Source organism: Python bivittatus, unplaced genomic scaffold (assembly GCF_059951505.1).
Source record: "Python bivittatus isolate LINGU-HERP-01145 unplaced genomic scaffold, Pbiv_v1 ctg000820_np1212, whole genome shotgun sequence".
NCBI lineage: Eukaryota > Metazoa > Chordata > Lepidosauria > Squamata > Pythonidae > Python > Python bivittatus.
In genome coordinates, this window is record NW_028277107.1 from 355,384 (window position 1) to 378,006 (window position 22,623).

Genomic DNA, 22,623 nt, shown 5'->3' on the forward strand with positions numbered 1-22,623 from the left:
TTAAAGTTATCCAGTCCTTTACCCACATCAGATTTGTCACCTGATAGTATAATTCCCAGTTAGGCAAGGCAAACCCACCTCTTACTCTTGCATCTTGTAGTAATTTAAGCTTTATTCTTGCCTTTTTACCCTGCCAGATGTATTTCAATACAATTTTATTTAAATCATCAAAAAACTCTTTCCCTAAACGAATTGGAATTGTCTGGAATAGATATAAGATCCTAGGCAATATATTCATCTTAATAGTGGATATTCTCCCAATCATTGATAATTGTAAATTCTCCCATTTTGTCAGATCTATTGCAATCTATCGTTTAAGTTTAACATAATTATCCTCCTTCAATGTACTACATCTTGGTGTAATATATATCCCTAGGTATTTAACCCTGTTTGTGACCTGTATTTCCAAGACTTCTTCCAATTCTTTCTTTTGCCTTGCTAACATATTCTTTGTTAATATCTTTGTTTTATCTTTGTTTATTTTTAATCCTGCTACTTTTCCATATTCTTCTATCTTTTCAATTAATTTAGGTGCTGTTTCCAGTGGGTCCTCTAGTATAAACTCAAACTTCCGATAATTAAGTTTAGCAGAAGGTAAGTTCGTTTCCAGTCAAAAGCTGGGATCATGTCTTTGAAATCAATCTAATAATAGCTATTAACATAGTGTAATGTTTTAATTATTTTTATATTAATATTTTAGGAATACTGTAATCCATTCACTGAGACTCTTGAACATGGGTAGGTTACAAAAATCATCATAGAAAATGGTAAAATAAAATGCTCTTTTTCTTGATTATGTTCTAATATATTGATACATGCAGGATAGCAATGCCAGAATCCTGGAAAATGCTCTCCTTCCTTTTCGCCATCTAAGAGATCAACCAGGATTCCTGCCTCTTACCCAACATCACCCTGAGTTACAACATTTATGAAAGCTATTTCAGTGCACAAATGACTTCAGATGCCTTGCTGGACCTACTTTCTGATGGGGAGGCCAATGTTCCCAACTACAGCTGTGGAAGGCAGAGGAATACAGTGGCTCTTCTTGAAGGGGCTGAGATTGACACCTCCATCCAGATTTCGACCATATCAGGCATCTACAAAGTCCCACAGGTGCGTCTTTGCTGGGAAGAGAATTTTTAGTCTTGTAACTTTCAGTCAGAGGTCCTCTATTGCAAGTGAAGAAAAGAATTATGTTACGCAGATGGGAGGCATTAGGGATGAGGGTTCAGGTTATGCAAAGGGAAGGAAGGGTTAGAGCAGACATATTCCCTCCCAGCATGGTCCCAAGTCCAGATTGGGGGATCTTCCATTTCCAAGAATTTGAAAAATTCTCCACTGAGGAAGCGAAAGGGACGGGAAACAAGTCATAAAGCAATGGGTGAAAAGATAAGCCTTCTTGGCGAGGAGTGGAATTATGGCTTCATCAAGGCCAGAATTGTCAACTTTAATCATGAATGCTATCGGCATCAGATAAAGCAACATCTTTCATTGCTTTTCAGATCAGCTACACTTTTGTTTCCCAGACTTCCAGTGATAAGACTCAGTCCCCTTTCTTCTACCCAATGCTCCCCGCTGAAGGAGTCCAGTACCCAGGGATGACCAAGGTGCTCCTGCATTTCAGGTGGACCTTGGTGGGTCTGATTGCTCCAGACACTGACCAGGGGGAGAGGTTCCTGAGGACCCTGACTTCTATGTTGCTCAGGAACAGCATTTGTCCAGTTCTCTCACAAACCTTTTCCAAAACCATCTATCATGTTTTCATAAGTGATCGTCCATACCACAATTGGAGACAAGTGAATGTCTTTCTTTATGGTGCTGAGGATTATTCATTCTCTGTAGGGCTAACAATTTTAGAAGAAATCTTTGAAACTTTTACAGAGCCTGTTACAGGAAAAATCGTGATCACAACAGTTTGATGGGATTTCACCATTTTTTTGTCATATGAAGATTTTCCCATTCAATTCCTTCATAGCATTTTTTCCTTTCTGATGAAGAGAAACTACCTGGCAAAATACGGTGGGTTTACACATTTTTACCCGACCATACAATTCCTTGCACGGACATCTTTTAGATGCTCCTACACCAAGGATGCCTTTTCTGTGAAAGTCTTCTGCAGCGTCTGGGTCTCCTTTGTGCCCACCTACCTGAGCACCAAGGGGAAGTACATGATGGCTGTGCAGATCTTCTCCATCTTGGCCTCTGGTGCTGGCCTTCTGGTTTTTATCTTTTCCCCAAAATGCGACATTATTTTCCTAAGACCAGATCTGAATACAAAAGAATATTTGATGTCAAGGTAAAATAGTACACTGAGTTTTGTGTAGGTGGCTCCCCAAAAAATTAGTTAACAATTCCAACAAACTCTATTTGACACTTTAATGTTCTTTTAATTAAAAAAAAAAAAAAGAACAGCCACAACCCCGTTCCACCATGTCCTGTTTTTTCAAATCTATAATTTGATGTCAGTATCCCTCCATAGAGGTCATTTCACCAACCCACACCCTCCACTGCTTTCTCGACCCCTTGAAGCTTCCAGCTGCTTTTCAAGTGCAGCTCCATGTAGAGTTTGTTGCAATAATCCAGAAAGGAAAGGGCTAACATGTGAGTGACTATGTGTAAGAGTTGCCTCATTCACCGCTGAACAAAGACTCTGTGAGACACAGGCTCGTATGAAAGCAATTTACTCAGGTGTAATGTAGGTGCTTACAAACAAAGCCAGGGTTGGCTTGGCACAGGCTACATAGCATTTTATAGTCTCCCCATTCACATGCTTAGCAAGTCCCGCCTGTTGACCGCCCCTGCCCGCCTTTGCCCATCCTTGCCTCGCCCCTCGCCACTGGCTCTCCCTGCCTCGGTCTGATGGCAGGTTCAGCCAGGGTCCTTTGTTTTCGGCTGTCTTGCTTGCGAGGCAGGTCCCATGAGGCTGACTCAGGATTGCGCTTGATGGGCGGTTGAGCGTGGCTTAAGCTGCGGAGTTCTTTGTTTCTATTGTTGGCTGCTTGCGTGCAGCAGCTGGGAGAAGTCCCACTTGTTGCAAAGTAATTGAATCCTGCCCTGGGCTGATTGCCGCTACCTTTCGGCAGTTTACTTGCGGTTAGCACTTCCTCTTTTGATCGCCTGCGCCTGAGACAAGGAAGCTGACCAGGTGCATTTGAACTTAGCTAAGTGGAATGGCAGCTAGCTTGAATGGCGTGTGCTGAGCCAGGCTGAACCTGACACTATGAGCATAGACTCCTAATTCAGGAAGGGGCAAAACTGGCTCTTAAGATGGATTTGTGCAAAGATCCTTCTAGACAGAACTTCCAGCTGCTCCTCAAGTGGTAGCCTTGCATCTAGATTGTGCAAAAATTTATTCCCTGCAAGAGTACTATCTGTCTGCAGTTATTGATGGAACAGCTCCAGGACCAGGGTGCTCTCAAACACAGACACACACAATTCTTTCTTGGGTTCAGTCACAACCTGTGATCTCCATCCAGGCACTGAGTAAGAACCTGTGCAGATGACCTCACCAGAGGCTTCATGTCTATGTTAAATAGGAATTGAGAGAGAGGTGAGATAGCTACTGGGAACTCTGAGGCTAGGAGGGAATGTTCTGTCCACGACAAGGGACTGATATCAATATCCCCAAATACCAGAACATTTTGCCACTGCCATTAGCCAAAATCAGATTTAGTGTGTGACATCACCCTCAACATCCTAGGAGTAGCTCCAATAATCTGGATCACATCTGTGGTTGCGGATGTGGCCATGGACTCCAAAGCCACCATTGATTAGCTGCCCATATTGTAGCAACAATCATTGTTAACAATCCAAACAGTCCAGCAGTAAAAACAACAGAAACCCCCAATCTTTCCCAGTAAAGCTCAACCAACTGTCAGGTTTACGATGTTCAAATCCCAATGAAGAAAAATCTCGTGCAACCCAGGTTAGATTCAAAAAAGATTTCATGTATTGGAACAGTAGGTGTAACACTAAGCAAAGCATTGCTGAAACTAAAGCCTGCTTTTTTTCCCTCTTTGCTTTTACCCCAAATTCTCACCCCCCTCCTCCTAGGCACCTGTACTTTTTCCCACCGAGGTGCAACCTTGCACATTCTTATCTCCCAATAACAGTCCATCTTCCTGGCCTTTGAAATCACACCAATTCCTTCTACTTTCCTTCTCCCCCCTCCCCCCTTCTAACAAATGGCAGAAACAAAGGAAGCAACTACTAAGCTAATATTTTGATTGCTGAAGGTTCTGACCCCAACACTCAATCATCAGCATACTTGTGCCTTGAGCCCATGCAAATAGATAATCTCCACCATTATTTCATGTTCAAGAGGCCTGGAGAGAATGTTGAGGCCCATGGCATCTCATACTTGAGGGGCTTTGGTGTGGCCTCTTCCTCCACACAACCAACTGGAACCATCCCCTCAAGAAGGAGGAGAACCATCGTTGCCCACACAGGTCTTCAGAGGCAGTGCTGGAAGAGGCCATGACTGATGGTATCAAAAACCTCTGAAAGACCAAGGAACACCAACAAGGTCACAGTGTCCCAACCTGATCCTGCCAAGGCCATTCACAAGGGAAACCAAGACAGTCCCAGTGCTAAAACCAGGCCTAAAGCCCAAGTGGAAACAGCCAAAGTAATCCATTTCCTGCAGGGCTTTAAACATTTCTTTCTTGGGAGAGCTACAAACATATTTTACCCTCAACATCACATCTATGAGCCAAAATTTTTGAGAATGAGTAGCACTGGATAACCCTGGACACAACCTTTTCAACTTAAGCACCTTTGCACGCACTCAAACCCACTTGCACAGTCTCTATAGGCTGAGCAACAGAGAGAAAATGGGAAATAATTTTATTAAAATGTGGTAGTCAATCTCTACTTGATTTAAAAAAAAAAAAAAGAAGTCTTTCATTTGGAGAGAAAGAAGGAGCCCAACAGGCCACCCCTGGAAGGATACTCAAAGGCTGCAGAAGACCAGCATGCAGAAAGTGATTCACTTGGTTTGGTTGAACGCTCCAGGCAGATTCCTGGCCAGGAAAGCCACTGTGAAGCAGATGGCAGCCGGGAAGTCCATGTAGCCCTTCATGGATCACTGCCTTGTCGTGGCGAAGGGGCTTGCGTAACTCAGTGAAGCCATGAGCTATACCGTGCAGGGCCACCCAAGACGGACAGTTCATGACAGAGAGTTCTGACAAAATCTAGTCCACTGGAGAAAGAAATGGCAACCCACTCCAGTATCCTTGCCAAGAAAACCCCATGGACAATGTTAAAAGGCTAAAAGATATGACGCTGGAAGATGAGCCCCTCAGGTCAGAAGGTGTCCAATATGCTACTGGGGAAGAGCGGAGGGCATTTCCAAGTAGCTCCAGAAAGAGTGAAGCGGCTGGGCCAAAGCCGAAAGGACGTTCAGCTGTGCATGTATCTGGAAGTGAAAAGAAGGTCCGATGCTGTAAAGAACAATATTGTATAGGTACCTGGAATGTAAGATCTATGAACCAAGGCAAGCTGGATGTGGTCAAACATGAGATGACAAGATTGAACATCGACATCTTGGGGATCAGCGAATTGAAATGGACGGGAATGAGTGAATTTAATTCAGGTGACTATTATGTCTACTACTGTGGCCAAGAAACCCTTAGAAGAAATGGAGTTGTACTCATAGTCAATAAGAGAATGGGAAAGGCAGTAATGGGGTACAACCTCAAAAACGACAGAATGATCTCAGTGCATATCCAAGGCAAACCATTCAACATCACAGGGGGTGTGGGGGGTTGGGTTACTGAGTGGTTGCTTGTTTTGGTGTCAGCATCTGTGTGTATCTTCCTGGGGACACACCCCCAATCCCCCCTTTCCTCCCCCCCCCTCAGATCTCTATAAATACTCACAAAAGGGTCACATCACCCTGGGCACAGAGAGAACTGCTCCTGTCTGTGCTCCTGCACTCTGAAGATGTCGGTCACAGGTGCTGGCGAAACGTTAGGAAACAAAACTTCAAGAACATGGCCACACAGCCCGGAAGACCCACACCAGCCATCGTATGCCGGCCATGAAAGCCTTTGACAATACATGCCAATTCTGTCAGACTGTATGAGATGGGAAGAGAGAGGTGGTAGCTGCTGAAATAGCCAGGCCCTAAGCCATGAAGGCCCTCATAGGTCATAACCAGCACCTTGGATTGTACCTGGAAACCTACTGGCCACCATTGCCTTGTTTTTGTCCTTCACCACAGGCTTTGTCTTCGGAATCTTCATTAAATTCCTAGAAACTCCCATAGTCAAAGTTAACAATTGGGACCTCTCCTTCATCCTCCTCGTCTCTCTCCTGCTTTCCATCTTGACCACCTTCCTCTTCATTGACCGGCCAAGGACAGCCACTTGCCTTCTCTGACAGACAGCCTTCAGCATCGTCTTCTCAATTGCTGTCTCTTCTGTCTTGGCCAAAACAATCATGGTAGTCCTTGCCTTTCTGGCCACAAAGCCAGGGAAAAGAGTGAGGAGGTGGCTGGGGAGGACTCTGGCCAACTCCATCATCCTTTGTTCTTCCAGTATCCAGGTGGTCCTCTGCAGCATCTGGCTGGTGGTCTGTCCCCCATTTCCTGATTCTGACATGCATACCCAGCCAGAAGAGATCATTCTACAATGCAATGAAGGGTCTTTTGCCATGTTTTATATTGCTCTTGGCTACATGGGCTTCCTGGCTGCCATCTGCTTCATGGTGGCTTTCCTGGCCAGAAACCTACCTGGGGTCTTTAATGAAGCCAAGCTGATCACTTTCAGCATGCTGGTCTTCTGCAGTGTCTGGGTGTCCTTTGTGCCCTCTTACCTGAGCACCAAAAGGAAGTACATGGTGGCTGTGCAGATCTTCTCCATCTCCAGTGCTGGCCTGCTGGGATGCTCTTCATCCCCAAGTGCTACATTATCCTTATGAGGGCAGATTTCAATACAAAAGAATATTGGATGTTAAAAGAAAATATAAAGGATATAAGGATATTTATCCTTTTTCTTTCAACAGTGATAATTGCCAGAACATAAAGACATTTGTTAAGTCTTGCAATAGTCCATGTCTGGATCGAACCATTCCTATTGGCATTTAAAGTTCATGGTATCAGATTGCCTGAGAAACGAAGAGGCAGGGAACTGTCTAAGATCCTTCCAGAGCCCAATAACCCTCTTCCATTTTTTGCTTTTCTTTGCTATGTTCACAACATATAGGTTCTTATCCATAGTGTAGGATTCTCAAAACATTGGTCAAGGATGGTGGACTCAATAACTAAATGGCTCTTCCAACTCCTGCATTCTCTTTATATGGGGTGGGGGGTGAGAAGAGAGACATCATGTTGGGACTGCACCACACTTACTTCCTGCTCAGGTGGGAAGATGGTCCACCGACAGGAATGCCTGATGATGCCCTCAACTCTTCCCCATCCTCTCCCTGAAGATCACCTCCACCTAATTTTTCTTGCTCCATGTCTGAAGTAGTGTTTTTCAAGGTCTACTGAAAGAAGCTGTGTTAAGTGATCTTTCTGCTGGATTTTGTCCCATTGTAAGCAATGTTTCCCCTCCAGCTGATTTATTTCAGTGTCTCAGGATCCACCCCTTCCCTCCAGCCCTGGCAGCTGACCTGCACGGCCCTTCCTTCCTGGGTTGCTGCGCTGCCTCCTAGGTGTGCTGGTGAACCTCCGCTCTTTTTTGCTTGCTCCACCCATGAAATGGGGAACATCTGGCTGTTTTACGTTCCTCTTTGTCCCCTTGGTCCACTGATATGCACGTGAAAGGCTGAATTCTTTTTTTCTTTTTTTTTGTACCAAACCTTGAATGGAAGTATCAAACATAGCATCTTGCTTGTTTGCTTTGTCTGATCAAACAACGACATTAATGAAAGAAGAGAAGAACCAACAGAGTCAAAGATAGGACAGTTCAGGCAGTGTTCCCTTCTAGATGGAGTGACGGGAAGATGCACAACACTCTGGAGGGTTTTGCTCATCAGTCTTCAAGAAAGGGAAGTGAATGGGCTTGGCTGTCCAGGCTTGGGTGGGAAGGGCAAGTAATCAGGAGAAGGTACCAGTCAGGGTAACCATTGAGTGGGGAGAAAAATTGTATCTCCAGGACCACATCTGGAACTGCATTCTTTTAAAACTGGCTTCAACCATACCCTATCTATACATGGCAGGCAGGTAGCTGAGGACACCAGAGAAACAGATGCTCTTTCAGAAGAATCAGACCTGAAGAGACCATCCAGCCAAAGAGTCCAATCACCTGCTTGCTTCAGGAACGTAAATAAAAGCCTCCCCAATCCATGGCAGCCCAGCCTGTTCTTACACAAAAGAATGGAACACACACACAGACACACACACACATACACACACACAAACATGGCTGCCTATCTCACAAGAAGCTACAGACACATAAAGAAAAAATTAGAAGAAAGAAAAAGATATGAAAAGATAAAGGAAAAATGAGAAATAGTAAAAACCAAGAAAAGAGAGGAGAAAAGAAGGAGAAATAAAAAGGAAAATATCTAAATAAGCGGCTTCCAATCTTCTTTGCAGCAGTTACAGACATAGTTATGACCGTTTCTTCCCTCCCAAATTACATAACATGGTTCCCTTCTTCCGATAAACAACCCTTTTTAATTAGTAAATCCCGAGATTATCTTTTTTATATAATAATTTTATTAAAGGTTACAAATACAAAGGTAAAGACCTGATGCAAACTAAGAAGAGTAGAAAAAGAAAAAAGAAAAAAGAAAAGGCATAGAGAAAAAGAAAAAAAAATAGGAAAAAAGGGGAAAAAATAAAAAAAAGACATATAAATCAGTGACTCCCTCCTCATTCCAGGGAAGTACAAACAACTTCAGTAACTTAACACCTTCACTAATATTTCAGTAAAAAAAAAAGCTCTTCTTACCATCTCTCATCCCTTATCAGTAAACAAATTGTAAAAATTCATCACGCAGTCCTAATCAGCAAAAGTCCATTAAGAGCTACCAGAAATAATAACATATCTATTTTAACCTTAATCAAATACATCCATTTTACATTCCAACTTATCACTTTCTCTAAAATATAATACAAAATCAATCTCTCTCCTTATCTGATCTGTTGTCTATCAACAAGTCTTTAAAGCCTTGTCATTCAGTCCTAGCAAAACAAAACGTTCCATTAAGAGCTACCTGAATCCACAACACATATATTTTAACCCTGATCAAATAAATCCACTTTATATTCCTTCTGTTTACTTTTAAAAAGCTTGATTTTAATCCCGTCAAACAATGTCCCACAAGCTGATTTCTTATCATTTTCTTTTTATCTCCTCTCAGAAATTCCTTGACTAGTTTAACACATCTCTTTTCTTAAACCAAGATATCAAAGCTATCCAAGTCACTCTTCTGATGTATTATTTTTTTGTCCCTTTTAATTGTTAAGACATCAGCCGGTTTCATTTGTAAATCCAATGTGGCATGCACTTTTTCCCATATCACTCTTGTATTCTGACATTTTTAAGTCCATAAGTCCTAGTAAAAAAAGCTCTGGTTTCAACTGAAAATTAAGTTTTAAAATTGTCTACATCATCGTATATGTTTGTATCCAATATTTTTTTGCTTTTTTGCAAGTCCACATGTGTGGTAAAATGTCCTTTCATGCTCTTCAGATTTCCAGCCATAGTTAGAAGTACCTTTATACATCTTAGATGGTCTCTCTGGTGACAAATACCGAAGGAACATCATTTTATAGAAATCCTCTTTTAAATTATAAGACAGTGTGACAATCTAATGAAGTTCATGCAATCCAGCTGAATGTACAGATGCATCGAAACGGAACAGCATTTTAGGTTGGAGTAAAATAACAATGTGCCAAAGATCAGGAAACCATAAAAGCGTGATTGATGGATGAAAGCGCCAAGAGTCAGGAGATGAACTTCATTGATGAAGAACTGCCCAAGAATAGCCAGACCCTTCTTCAAAGTGTCTTCTAAGTCCTAACAATATTCCCTACCAGCCTCTCCCCAGAGATACATAGTGCCCCAACTTTCTTCACCTTCTGGAAGGCTGTTAAAATATGCCTTTCCCCCCAGATATTAGGGCTAGGACATTAGGGGAGCCCCATATACAGTATGTGGGTCTGTTTCTGTGGAATTGCTGTATAGTATATTGGTTTTCTTTTATGTATTGAACTATTTGGTTATAGGGGTTTTCTTTTTCTTTCTTTCTTTTTTCATATAGATTGTTAATCGCCTGAGTTATGTGTTTAAGACAGGCAGGGACATACATTTTTAAAATAAATAAATAAATACTTAGGAAAAGGTATCCTTTGTACATAAAATCTGTTCCTATGGAGTGAGAACAACCTCTGACCATCATATTCGGTGAAGAAGCTTCTGGAGTTCCTTCCGATTCTTGGTGTGCAATTATTTACTTCAAGCTCTCAGAAGATCAGGAGGCACTGATGGGCCAGTCCCACCAGCTGAGGGGGCAAGTTCTCACATGTGGGTCCCTGGTCCCAGGGTTCAACTTCCAAGCAGGTCTGAAATCAATCTGGCAAGCTCTGAAGAATCCAAAAACTTTCAGATATCTTCTTTATGGAATACTGACACCAGAATTCCAGTGAGGGCAGAATTTCTTGGGCCAACCTATTTCTGGAATCCACATTTGAATCCTTTTGCACTTTTCTCATGTCCTCCATATTACTGCATTGGGTGCAGGTTTGCTTCCAAGTCCAATTCAAGGTGTTGGTTGTCACTTTATGGCATGGGACTGGGTTACCACCCCCATTATGTTACCTGGGCTACCTGAAGGACCGTCCGACACCCATTATATCAACTTGTTGCACCCAATCAAGCAGAGAGGGTGAGTGTCAGTCCCAGCCCAAGGACAGTGGTGAAACAGTCCAGTTGAATAAAGTTCCTTTATTTGCTCACACCTTCTAGACAGAATCTTGTCAACCTAAATCTATACTACAGCAACTAGTGGATCCACCCTGGGAGATTCTAGGGAGTGGCTATCCTGAAACTCTTTCGCTCCCCACACTCCCTTGCAGACTGTTTTGTCTTTTGTCTCCTTTCCCCTCCTAGAATGCACCCCATCCTCCCTGATAGCCTTCATCTGTCATACCACACTCCTCTTCATAGGCACTATCCATCAAGGCATGCTATGGACCCTGTTGATGAAAGAATGTTGACTGGTGGGGCCCAGAAAGTGAGTCTTCTCTGCCATTGCCCCACCCTATTGAGTACCCTCCCGCAGAGGTGAGGCAGGCCCCTACTCTCTTGACCTTCCAGAAAGGGGTGAAGACCTGGCTCTGCCAACTCGTGTGGGGCAAGAAGAGGGCTGGCTAGCACCTTGAAGATGCTCCTGTAGGTTAATATCCTTATACATCTGCAGTACCTTGCAAGGTATTATTATTCTGTATGAATATGGTTTTTATTGAATTTTTATTGAATTTTAATTAATATATATTCTTGATTTTACTGTAAACCACGCAGAATCACTCCCTAGTGAGATGGGCAGTGACCAAATTTGAAATATATATATATATATATATACATACACACACACACACATCATATTATTTTATGTATATATATAAAATACAGAAAGGCTCCTTATCCCCCTTTCTCAGGCAGGAGGCCCTGATCCTTCTTTTGTTTTTTTGGTAATGGCTAGACCTCATGAAACGTTCTCTTCTGACTACGTGAAAAGAAACTCTCAAAATATTTGGGATCCTTAAGTGCCCTGACCCCTTCATGCATCACTGCCTTGTCGTGGCGAAGGGGCTTGCGTAACTCAGTGAAGCCATGAGCTATACCGTGCAGGGCCACCCAAGACGGACAGGTCATGACAGAGAGTTCTGACAAAATGTGAAACCCTTAGAAGAAATGGAGTTGTACTCATAGTCAATAAGAGAGTGGGAAAGCCAGTAATGGGGTACAACCTCAAAAATGACAGAATGATCTCAGTGCGTATCCAAGGCAAACCATTCAATATCACAGTCATCCAAGTCTATGCCCCAACCACTGATGCTGAAGAAGCTGAAGTTGACCGCTTCTATGAAGACCTACAACACCTTCTAGAACTAGCACCAAAAAAAGATGTCCTTTTCATCATAGGGGATTGGAATGCTAAAGTAGGAAGTCAAGGAGTAATCGGAATAACAGGCAACTTTGGCCTTGGAGTACAAAATGAAGCAGGGCAAAGGCTAATAGAGTTCTGTCAAGAGAACAAGCTAGTCATAGCAAACACTCTTTTCCAACAACACAAGAGACGACTCTACACATGGACATCACCAGATGGTCAATACCGAAACCAGATTGATTATATACATTGCAGCCAAAGATGGAGAAGCTCTATACAGACAGCAAAAACAAGACCAGGAGCTGACTGTGGCTCAGATCATGAGCTTCTTACTGCAAAATTTAGGCTTAAATTGAAGAATGTAGGGAAAACCACTAGACCACTCAGGTATGACTTAGATCATATTCCTTGTGAGTACACAGTGAAGGTGATGAATAGATTTAGAGGATTAGATTTGGTAGACAGAGTGCCTGAAGAACTATGGACGGAGGTCCGTAACATTGTACAGGAGGCAGCAACTAAAACCATCCCAAAGAAAAAGAAATGCAAGAAAGCAAAATGGCTGTCTGATGAGGCTTTACAAATAGCTGTGGAAAGAAGGAATGCGAAAAGCAAGGGTGAAAGGGAAAGATATAAGCAACTGAATGCAGATTTCCAGAGAATAGCAAGGAGAGATAAGAAGGCCTTCTTAAATGAACAATGCAAAGAAATCGAGGAAAACAATAGAATGGGGAAGACTAGAGATCTCTACAAGAAAATTGGAGATATGAAAGGAACGTTTAGTGCAAAGATGGGGATGATAAAGGACAAAAAAGGCAGGGACCTAACAGAAGCAGAAGAGATTAAGAAGAGGTGGCAAGAATACACAGAAGAACTATACAAGAAAGATCTTAATGTCCCTGATGTCCACGCTGGTGTGATCACTGACCTTGAGCCAGACATCCTAGAGAGTGAAGTCAAGTGGGCCTTAGGAAGCATTGCTAACAACAAAGCTAGTGGAGATGACAGTATTCCAGCTGAGTTATTTAAAATACTAAAAGATGATGGTGTTAAAGTGCTGCACTCAATATGCCAGCAAGTTTGGAAAACGCAACAGTGGCCACGGGATTGGAAAAGGTCAGTTTATGTTCCAATTCCAAAGAAGGGCAATGCCAAAGAATGCTCAAACTATCGCACAATTGCACTCATTTCACATGCTAGCAAGGTTATGCTCAAAATCCTACAAGCTAGGCTTCAGCAATACATGAACCGAGAACTACCGGATGTACAAGCTCTGGTTTCGAAGAGGCAGAGGAACTAGGGATCAAATCGCCAACATTCGCTGGATCATGGAGAAAGCACGAGAGTTCCAGAAAAATATCTACTTCTGTTTCATTGACTATGCAAAAGCCTTTGATTGTGTGGATCACAACAAACTGTGGGAAGTTCTTAAAGAGATGGGGGTACCAGACCACCTTACCTGTCTCCTGAGAAATCTGTATGTGGGCCAAGAAGCAACAGTTAGAACCGATCATGGAACAACCGATTGGTTCAAAATAGGGAAAGGTGTACGACAAGGCTGTATACTGTCACCCTGCTTATTTAACCTATATGCAGAGTACATCATGAGAAATGCCAGGCTGGAAGAATCACAAGCCGGAATTAAGATTGCAGGGAGAATCATCAACAACCTCAGATATGCGGACGATACCACCCTAATGGCAGAAAGTGAAGAAGAACTAAAGAGCCTCTTGATGAGGGTGAAAGAGGAGAGTGCGAAAGCTGGCTTGAAACTCAACATTAAAAAAACTAAGATCATGGCATCTGGACCCATCAATTCCTGGCAAATAGAAGGGGTAGAAATGGAAGCAGTAACAGACTTCATTTATTTGGGCTCCAAGATCACCGCAGACGGAGACTGCAGCCATGAAATTAAAAGACGCTTGCTCCTTGGGAGGAAAGCTATGGCAAGCCTAGATAGCATATTAAAAAGCAGAGACGTCACCTTGCCGACAAAGATCCGCATAGTCAAAGCTATGGTTTTTCCAGTAGTAATGTATGGCTGTGAGAGCTGGACCATAAAGAAGGCTGAGCGCCAAAGAATTGATGCCTTTGAACTGTGGTGCTGGAGAAGACTCTTGAGAGTCCCCTGGACTGCTAGGAGGTCAAACCAGTCAATCTTAAAGGAAATCAACCCTGATTGCTCATTGGAAGGATCGATAATGAAGCTCAAGCTCAGATACTTTGGTCACCTAATGCGAAGAGAGATCTCTTTGGAGAAGACCCTGATGCTGGGAAAGATTGAAGGCAAAAGGAGAAGGGGACGGCAGAGGATGAGATGGTTAGATAGCATCACTGAAGCAATGAGCATGAAACTGAGCAAACTCAGGGAGGCAGTGAAGGACAGGAAGGCCTGGCGCAATATGGTTCATGGGGTCACGAAGAGTCGGACACGACTTAACGACTAAACAACAACAAAGTGCCCTGAACATGGATTTATTCATTCAAATAGAAACTGTGTTTGAAACTGCTAAATTTGTCCCCTCATAAAACATCTGAGATGAGGTAACCACAGCTGGTCCATCTGGAAAACATGTTTTCTGTGACTCCATCTCCTCCCCCCAACACACCCCAATGAATTCAGGATGTGGCAGAGCTGATTTTCTCCTCTTCGTAATTTACAACTGAGGATGGTCTTGTTTGTCTTCTGAACAAATCTCCAGGGATTTCCCTCAAGATCGCCTCTGAAACAAACAGCAGAGCAGAGCTGTGAAACAAGCAGCAGAGCAGAGAGGGAGACAGGATGATGTCTTGCCCTGAGCCCGAAAGGACGGCAGAATAGAAGTCTCCTGGACCACTGAGACTTGGAGCTGAACATGATTATTTCTCTAAATTCCTTTCAGACACAAAGCTTTTGCCTCAAGGAAGTCACAAACTCTCACATTCGGGCTGCTTCTAATCCTTCTCCCAACTGCTTGTGAGGAGCAAGTGGCTGTGCCAGTGATGCGAGGAATGGTTCTCCTCTTTTTTCTGCTTCTTCTTCCCCAGATATGCTGTGAGATGGTGAAGGCAAAATGCCCCTTGACTTCACAACGAGATCTGTTAGAGTGGATAAATCACTTCAGGCCAGGCAATTATATCTTTGGGGGAGTCATCACTGCAAGGAAAGGGCTAAATCCGCTTTACACTTTCACCGAGATTCCCTCCAGCAAACCTTTCCACTGGTGAGTCATTGTTCGGAGATGGAGGTGCTGCTAGTTAATTTGCTGCTAATTATCTCTAATTTCTTTTACTCCCTTCCAATGATGTTGTCCCTCCTAAATTTCTGTTGGAGGTGAGGAAAGGTTGGAGATGCATCAACACTGAGGCAAAGCCAAAGGCCTGACCTGCTTTTTCAGCTGGAGAAACTCCTTTTGACCTAAAGGGCAGACGAAGGTTGCCTGACCTTCAGATGCACAGCAAGAATCACGTCTGCTGTGGAAAACCTCTGAAGAGAAATGAAGTGGAGGGAAATTGGCAAGTGGTTACAGTGAGAAGGGAGGTTCAGGCCGAGGCTCTCACTTTCGCAGGAAATTGGGGAGCTGAGAGAGTTTGTCTCCTGATATTAAAAACTGGGCTTGACAAGACTGGTTGCTTGAAAGTTTAGCAATAGAAGTAAGTTACATATAACAGCACAGACCAAAAGTGAATCTATGTGGTCATGGATTTTGTCCTTCAGAAATGAGAGCTGGAAATGAGCAGTGAGCTGGCCTCTTTTATTCAACACCTCAAATTATTCTGGATGATAAAATCAAAGGAAAGGAGATCCAGATCTCAGAAATGAGCAACAAAAGGAGAAACAGTGTTGGTGCACATGAATAAAAGTAAAGGTTCTGAAGTGCTAGGTAATCTTATTATGAAGGCGACGATAATGATATTGGGATCTGGTGGGGACAATATTAAAAACAACAGCCTGCGATTAAAGAACTTTCCTAAACATTAAACATCAGCAGAAATAGCTTGAAATTTCCTTTCATGAGCAGACCTACAAGATTTCCTCTTGGCTCTTCATCTTTAATAAATATTTTTTGGTATACATTACATCAATTTCAATCTATGTATTTAATAGCGAATGTTAAAAGTACAGATCTTCTTAAAATAAAATTAATACAGCAATGAGAGCAATGAGCAAGATTCAGTTGTGGAATAATATGAAAGATTACAGTAATTTCAGTCTCATGAATTCAAGATCTCTCCTGATATAACAACTCATAGAAGGTTTATGTGTTACAAGTTTAAGCCGAGAGAAACCCCAATTTCAGATGTGGTACAAGTTGGTCCAAAAATGGTTTCCATTTGCCTTAACCAGAAATACAAGGTTATTTTTATTTTTCTATTTATTTGTTAAATTTCTCACCCGCCCATCTCCCCCCAATGGGGGAACTCTGGGCGACTCACAATGAACATTAAAAATATAAATATATATAAATACATAAAATATCTGTTAAAAACATTTCTAAAAAAGGGGAAGGAGAGTCCAAGTGAATGAAAAATCTGAGGCTGAAGGCAGAAGGCCACTATGGGGCTAGCCATCCCCATGCTTGAAGTATTCCCTCCCCACCCCAGGCCAAGTGACACAGCCAGGTCTTCAAGGCCCTCCAGAAGACCAGGAGTGAGGGGGCCAATCGCACCTCCGGGGGCAGAATGTTCCAAAGGGCGGGGCTACCACAGAGAAGGCCCGCCTTCTGGACCCCGCCAGTCAAAGTTCTTTTATTGAGGGGGTCCGAAGCATGCCCTCTGTGTGTGATCGGGTGGGACGGGTTAAAGTCAGAGGGGAGAGGTGGTCCTTTAGATAATCTGGTCCCATGGTTATTGTTGATGCTGAGGCACAATCCCACAGATGTTATTTTGCAGAATAAATTATACATGCTTTCCAGTAAGAAGGAGAAAGTATTCTAGAATTTCTTACCATATGGAAAACTCGTTCAGTGCACTTTGTAGATATGTAGGGTTTGTGATCTGTAATAGAAAAATTTCAGGTTGGAAAGGAAAGAGTTTTATTCATTTTCCGAACTTGCTGAGCTTTACAATGCAACCAAACGTGGAAGAATGAACCAATCTGATTGTTACATTTCCAGTGATTTTAGAAATCACTCCTGCAGTTAGATTTGTAAACCATCTGAGTTTTCTCTACAGAATTCGCTGTAAGTTTAACTTTTCTGTAAAATTGAAGATATTTAATGATGCATCTTTTTAACTTTCTACATCATTTACTCCTAAGGTTAGAGGTTGAATGTACTATTTTTATATTCAGTTAACATCCAAATTTATTAGAAGAGATCAGCATCAGTCTTTCCCTCCTTTTTATTAAATTTCAGACCACTTTGTTTGCTTCCGATGTTGGGTCAAAGCCTGCAGCCTATCCCCCAATTATGATTATCATCCCACCCAGTTCCACTTAATTCCCTTCCTGAATTAAGATTGCTACTTCTTCCTCTTGATATCTATAAGGAAACAAGAAGTGAATGGGGTAATACAATTGAATTTGGGACAATGGTACATCTTCTGTTTTTTCAGGCATAAAACCATGCATGTCTGGTACCTCCTGTCCTTCTTGATTGCCATCCGCGAGATCAACCAGAGTCCCCTGATCTTACCCAACATTACTCTGGGCTACAACGTCCATGACAATCATTTCAATGCAGAGATGAATGCTGAAGCCTTGCTGGACCTGCTTTCTGCTGGGGAGGCAAATGTTCCAAACTACAAATGCGGAAGACAGAAAAATCTGCTGGCTGTCCTTGAAGGGACAGATTCTGACCTATCCCGACATATTGCAACCATGCTCAGCATCTACAAAATCCCACAGGTTAGCAGGGAAAGGTGTGGATTATGGTCAGTTTCTCCCCTGGAATCTCCAAGACTATTCCAAAAATATGCAAGAGATGCTTAATCTTGTACTAGAGACGTAAAACTGGTTGATCAAGAGAGCTATCACTAATTTTATAGAGGTTTCCTCTCTAACAGCAAAAACTCTTTCATTGTTCCTCTCCATTGAAATAAAATTCAAAATTCCCGAACTGTATGAAAAGTTGATTTGGGTCAATGACAGGTTGTATTCCAAGCACCCATCTCGTGTTTGAACAGTTCAGTGAGAAAGGCTACCATCTGCTCCAGCTGTTGATGGCTACTGCATTCCTATGACATTTCTGTAAATCAAATATGCTATATAAGGGTACTTATTTATCTAAATGTAAGATAATTTAAAATACATACAAGAAGGGATAAATTCCTGGACCAGTCTTGACTGGGCTTTTGTGGAAAAGAGGGGAGGAGAAAAGAGGATGATGATTTCTGTACCTTTCCTTATAAGCACCTTGGACCTGGTTGAGACTTGGAGGGGAGACCATCAGGCTGTAGGATAGACTGAGAAAGTAAAAAAAATAAATAAATCCCACAGCAAGGCATTGGCAACCCACTTCCATACATCTGATGAGAAAGCTGTAGGGGTGTGTCCATGAAGTCACCAGACGCTGATCTCAGTGACGGTTTTGCTACTGAGGTAGAGAAGGGTACTGCTGCCAGTCTGCATGTCTGGTTCATGTAGTCAATATCTGAGATCCTTCCCTCAGAACTGTCAACCAAAGGCTGATTGGCATGATGGCAAAATTTTTGGCTTTCTTCTGTTGCCCCAAAGAACTGAGCAAGTCCCCATTTTGGGTGTGTTTGTTGGTGCTGCAATCATATTACAATTTAGAATTACTTACAATTTGGAATGAAATATGATTTGGATTTCACGGGTCATTACCTATTCCTTCCGCTTTCTCCAGATTTCTTATGCTTTTGTTTCTGATGATATGAATGATAAAACCCAGTTCCCTTTTTTCTACCGGATGCTCCCTAAAGAAGGAATCCAATACGCAGGGATGGTTAAAATGATCCAGCATTTCAGATGGACCTCAGTGGGTCTCGTTGCTCTAGAAACTGATAATGGAGGGAAGTTCTTCAAAACTTTAACACCTTTACTCACTCAACATGGCATTTGTGCTGTTTTCTCACAAAGTGTATCTGGGTACAATAGGAATTTATACAATTTGGACGGTGATTTATACCTCAGATGGAAACAAGTCAATGTATTTATTTACTATGCAGAGCCCACTTTGGATACTATGTATTTCTATGGAATGGAAATCATTGACCATATGTTGCAGCTCTTGATAAAACCTAGCATAGGAAAAATCTGGATCGTAACAGCCATGGGGGTCCTCACTTTGAACTTGCAGTATCAAGATTTCCAACGTGTTCACAGCATTTTCACCTTCTCCATTCAGACAAAGAAATGGATAGAACGTGATGCTTTTTACTTCTTCTCCCCTTCAATCTCTGAGTTTGGCAGCAAAGTTTTTCCATGTTCATTTCAAAAGCATCCCTTTTCTGTTAAAGGCTGGTTGAGATGCGAAGAGAATGAGGAAATGGAAAGTCTACGAGTGGAGGAGGTTGAAGTCACCCTTTCTCTCAACAGCCACCATGTTTACAACTCCATCTGGGCTGTGGCACGAGCCCTGAATGCTGCCTGTGTCTCCAGATCCAAGAGGAGAATGTTGAAGGAAGGTGGACAGACCTTGGAACTGGAAGGGCTACAACCTTGGCAGGTATTTCCTTTTCCATCGAAGAATCTCAGCTGAACACAAGCACGACTTTTAAAATTACTTAAGCAGGAGAAATTTAACAAATGGGGAGGGGAAGCCAGATTATTCTGAGGAGATAATTCCAAACACACTCCTTCAAACATATGATGCTCTCATGCTGACATTAACTATCATGTTTGTATGGTAGATAAAGAGAGGGAGGAGAAGGCTATGATAACAAAGGGCAATTGGAAAATTTTATCCTCTGGATCCTGCTTCATGTTGGTCCCATTTATTCCACCCCCATCTTGCCTCCCTTCTTGCAGGTGATGTGGCAACAGCTTCCACATCTGGTGAGACTCCTCTGTCTCTGGAGAACTGCATTTTCCCTGCTCCTTCTCTGCAGGAAGCTGCCATCCTTCCATCCAGATGGGAGGGTCTTTTCCACAGAATTAGTCTGGCTGCCTCTCCTGGAGCCTTCCATCCTCCTAATCAGTCATTGCCAGTTAGGCAGTCTTGCAAATTGAATAAATGCATAACCACTTTCTAACTCTGCATTTGCTTGTTTCTGCTGTGACGTCTCCCTCGCTTTATCATTCTCCCCCCATCCTCGCTACGAAAATGGATGGTGCTGGGACCCTGTCCAAAGCATCTCCATTCTTTAGGGGCAACCAGCAATATGTCCTTTCTACTACTTATTTCTGTAACTTATAAACTAATAGTAAGTTTAGTGATTTAGATTTAGAATAGGATTGGTACAACAAAGAATACTTGGGTGTGAGGAGCAAAATGGCCTCAATGAAGTGGCCATAGTAGGGTATCCTAAAGAGAAGTTTATACTTCTGTGTTCACAGAGACATTTGAAGAAAGGATGAAGCTTGTGGCTCAAGCTGCTTCTTAAATTGAGAATAATGTGGTCTGGCTCCTGCCATCCATCTCAAACTGGGCCAAAGATTCCAAGAAACTGAACACAGAATGTCTATCAACTCATATTTAATGTCATTTCACAACTGAACCCATTCCCAGCAGCTCATTTCCTCTTCCTTCAAGGCAGACATCTCCAGGTTGAGTTCCAGGGACTTCACCTCCCACCTTTTCCATGGAAAACGATTTTATGTTTCCCACATTCCCTCTTAAGGGGCAGTTGATTACGGACATTCCTGTATTCTTACTCTGGGAAACTCCTTTTACCGATGTACCAAGCACAAGTCCAGTCCACCTCTTCTGGAAGAGAACCGGAGATGTAAATACAGATACACATAGGTGTAGGTCTAGATTTAGATTTAGAGTTCAAATTGGTATTCAATTTAGAGATAAGTATATGACAGTGATAATGTATGCATCTAAAGGCTTCAACTGCCAAATATTCTAACACAGAGAAAAAAGTATTCATGATTAATATTTGGGGCCTTCAAACATGAATGAGTTTCATAGCCATTCAAGTAGAGAACCACAATCAATCAGAACTGAAGAGGTGACTGCAGCTGGCCCTTCACCTCTGCGTTAGAAGCTTTGGAGGGTTAGGCCTAGGGAGGATGGGGATGGGACACCACCAGAAAGTCCTAGGGCTGTAAGCTAGGCTGAGAAACTGAAAAAACACTGTACAAGAAAACCAGAGCAGATGATACCCATGTTCGTCCTTGATGGGGAGGCTTTAGCTATTCAGTGAATCAGAAGATCCTGGCTCAAGAATGGTACAAGGGAGACTCATTCTTACTTGTGTTAAAGGCTGCAAGATGTTTGTTGTTGATCTTCTTCCCTTTCTAGCTCCATCCTTTCCTGCAAACCCCCCACTTTTACAACCATTCCATGGATGGGGTGTATTTGGACAAGAACGGAGAGCTGGCAGCTGACTTGGATATGGTGAACTGGTTATGGTTTCCCAACAAGTCTGTGGTCAGGGTGAAGTTTGGGAGTTTTGCAAGACAGAAATGCCAGGAACCCAAGTTTGTCATCGACCAGGATGCTGCTATCTGGCCCAAAAGGTCTAACAAGGTGGGGAAAACCATTTCATTGTTATTTGTCCTCTTCAGCATTGTCATTGATTAACACGTTCTCTGGGAGTCTGTAAAGTCTCTGAAGCCTTTCAAGGGATCAGAAGAGTTGCAGAGAACCTCTCCTGACCTTTGTGGCTTACATGTCCTCTGCTACACCTGATTAAGGGTGTCTCGATTCCCATTTCAAACAATGCCATTTTGCTTTTATTTTTATAATGCTTTCCATAGTTGTCATGTTTTATAGATGTGGACCGAAGAGGCCTGCTGACGAAAACTGATGAGGAACATTAGACAAATATGTAAAAATTTGAGGCAGCAGACTCACTGGAAGACAGAGTTTATTTATTTGTTTCTTTCTTATCTATCAAATTTTCAGCTGACATAATCATGTGCGTCAAGATGGTTTACAAAAATGAAACACGCATAATACAATAACCAATTCCTAAAATGCTAGGCTGGCTCTTATAAAGGACTCCTGGAACAGCTCTATTTGACCATTTCTCTTAAAGCCAACAGAATCCAGGCAAACCTAATCTCTCATTGCAGACTATTCCACAGTCTGCAGGTGAAAAAGAAGGAACATCTCTTCCTAGACTCAGATGCTTTGATCTCACAGAAGGGAGATTCCAGGATAAACAGCTGCTTCCGTCACATGTGTCAGATTCACCGGCACAGCACAGTGAACGCCGCTGCTCAGTTGCACCGCCCCAGTCAGTTTCACCGCCTCAGGCACAGGCAGAAGAAAAGAGGAAGTCGGCCAAACCACAAGTTAATTGCCGGCAGGTGGCAGCAATTAACTCAGGGCAGAAGTGGATACTTTGTAATAAAGCCGGCTTCCCTTGAGCGCCCCAGGCAGCGCAAACCACAGTGGCTCAGAAGCGCAGCGATCGGCAAACAATCAAGAATTCCCGGCTTAGCCTGCAGAAGAAAAGCCCAATGAACTCAACAACCCCACAAAGGACACCAATCCGAGAGAC

The 22,623-nt window shown here is 42.7% G+C and overlaps 1 protein-coding gene across 1 annotated transcript in view; it reads left to right on the top strand.

The window, feature by feature from the left end:
* The window catches only part of LOC148214022 (vomeronasal type-2 receptor 26-like), a 54,437-nt gene that overhangs the window by 30,104 nt on the left and 1,710 nt on the right, over positions 1-22,623 (top strand). Inside the window, exons 4-6 of the mRNA XM_088128863.1 lie at positions 15,091-15,266; positions 17,599-17,890; positions 21,417-21,644. Of these exons, the coding sequence (XP_087984989.1) occupies positions 15,091-15,266; positions 17,599-17,890; positions 21,417-21,644 (696 nt within the window). The remainder of the gene's footprint in view (positions 1-15,090; positions 15,267-17,598; positions 17,891-21,416; positions 21,645-22,623) is intronic.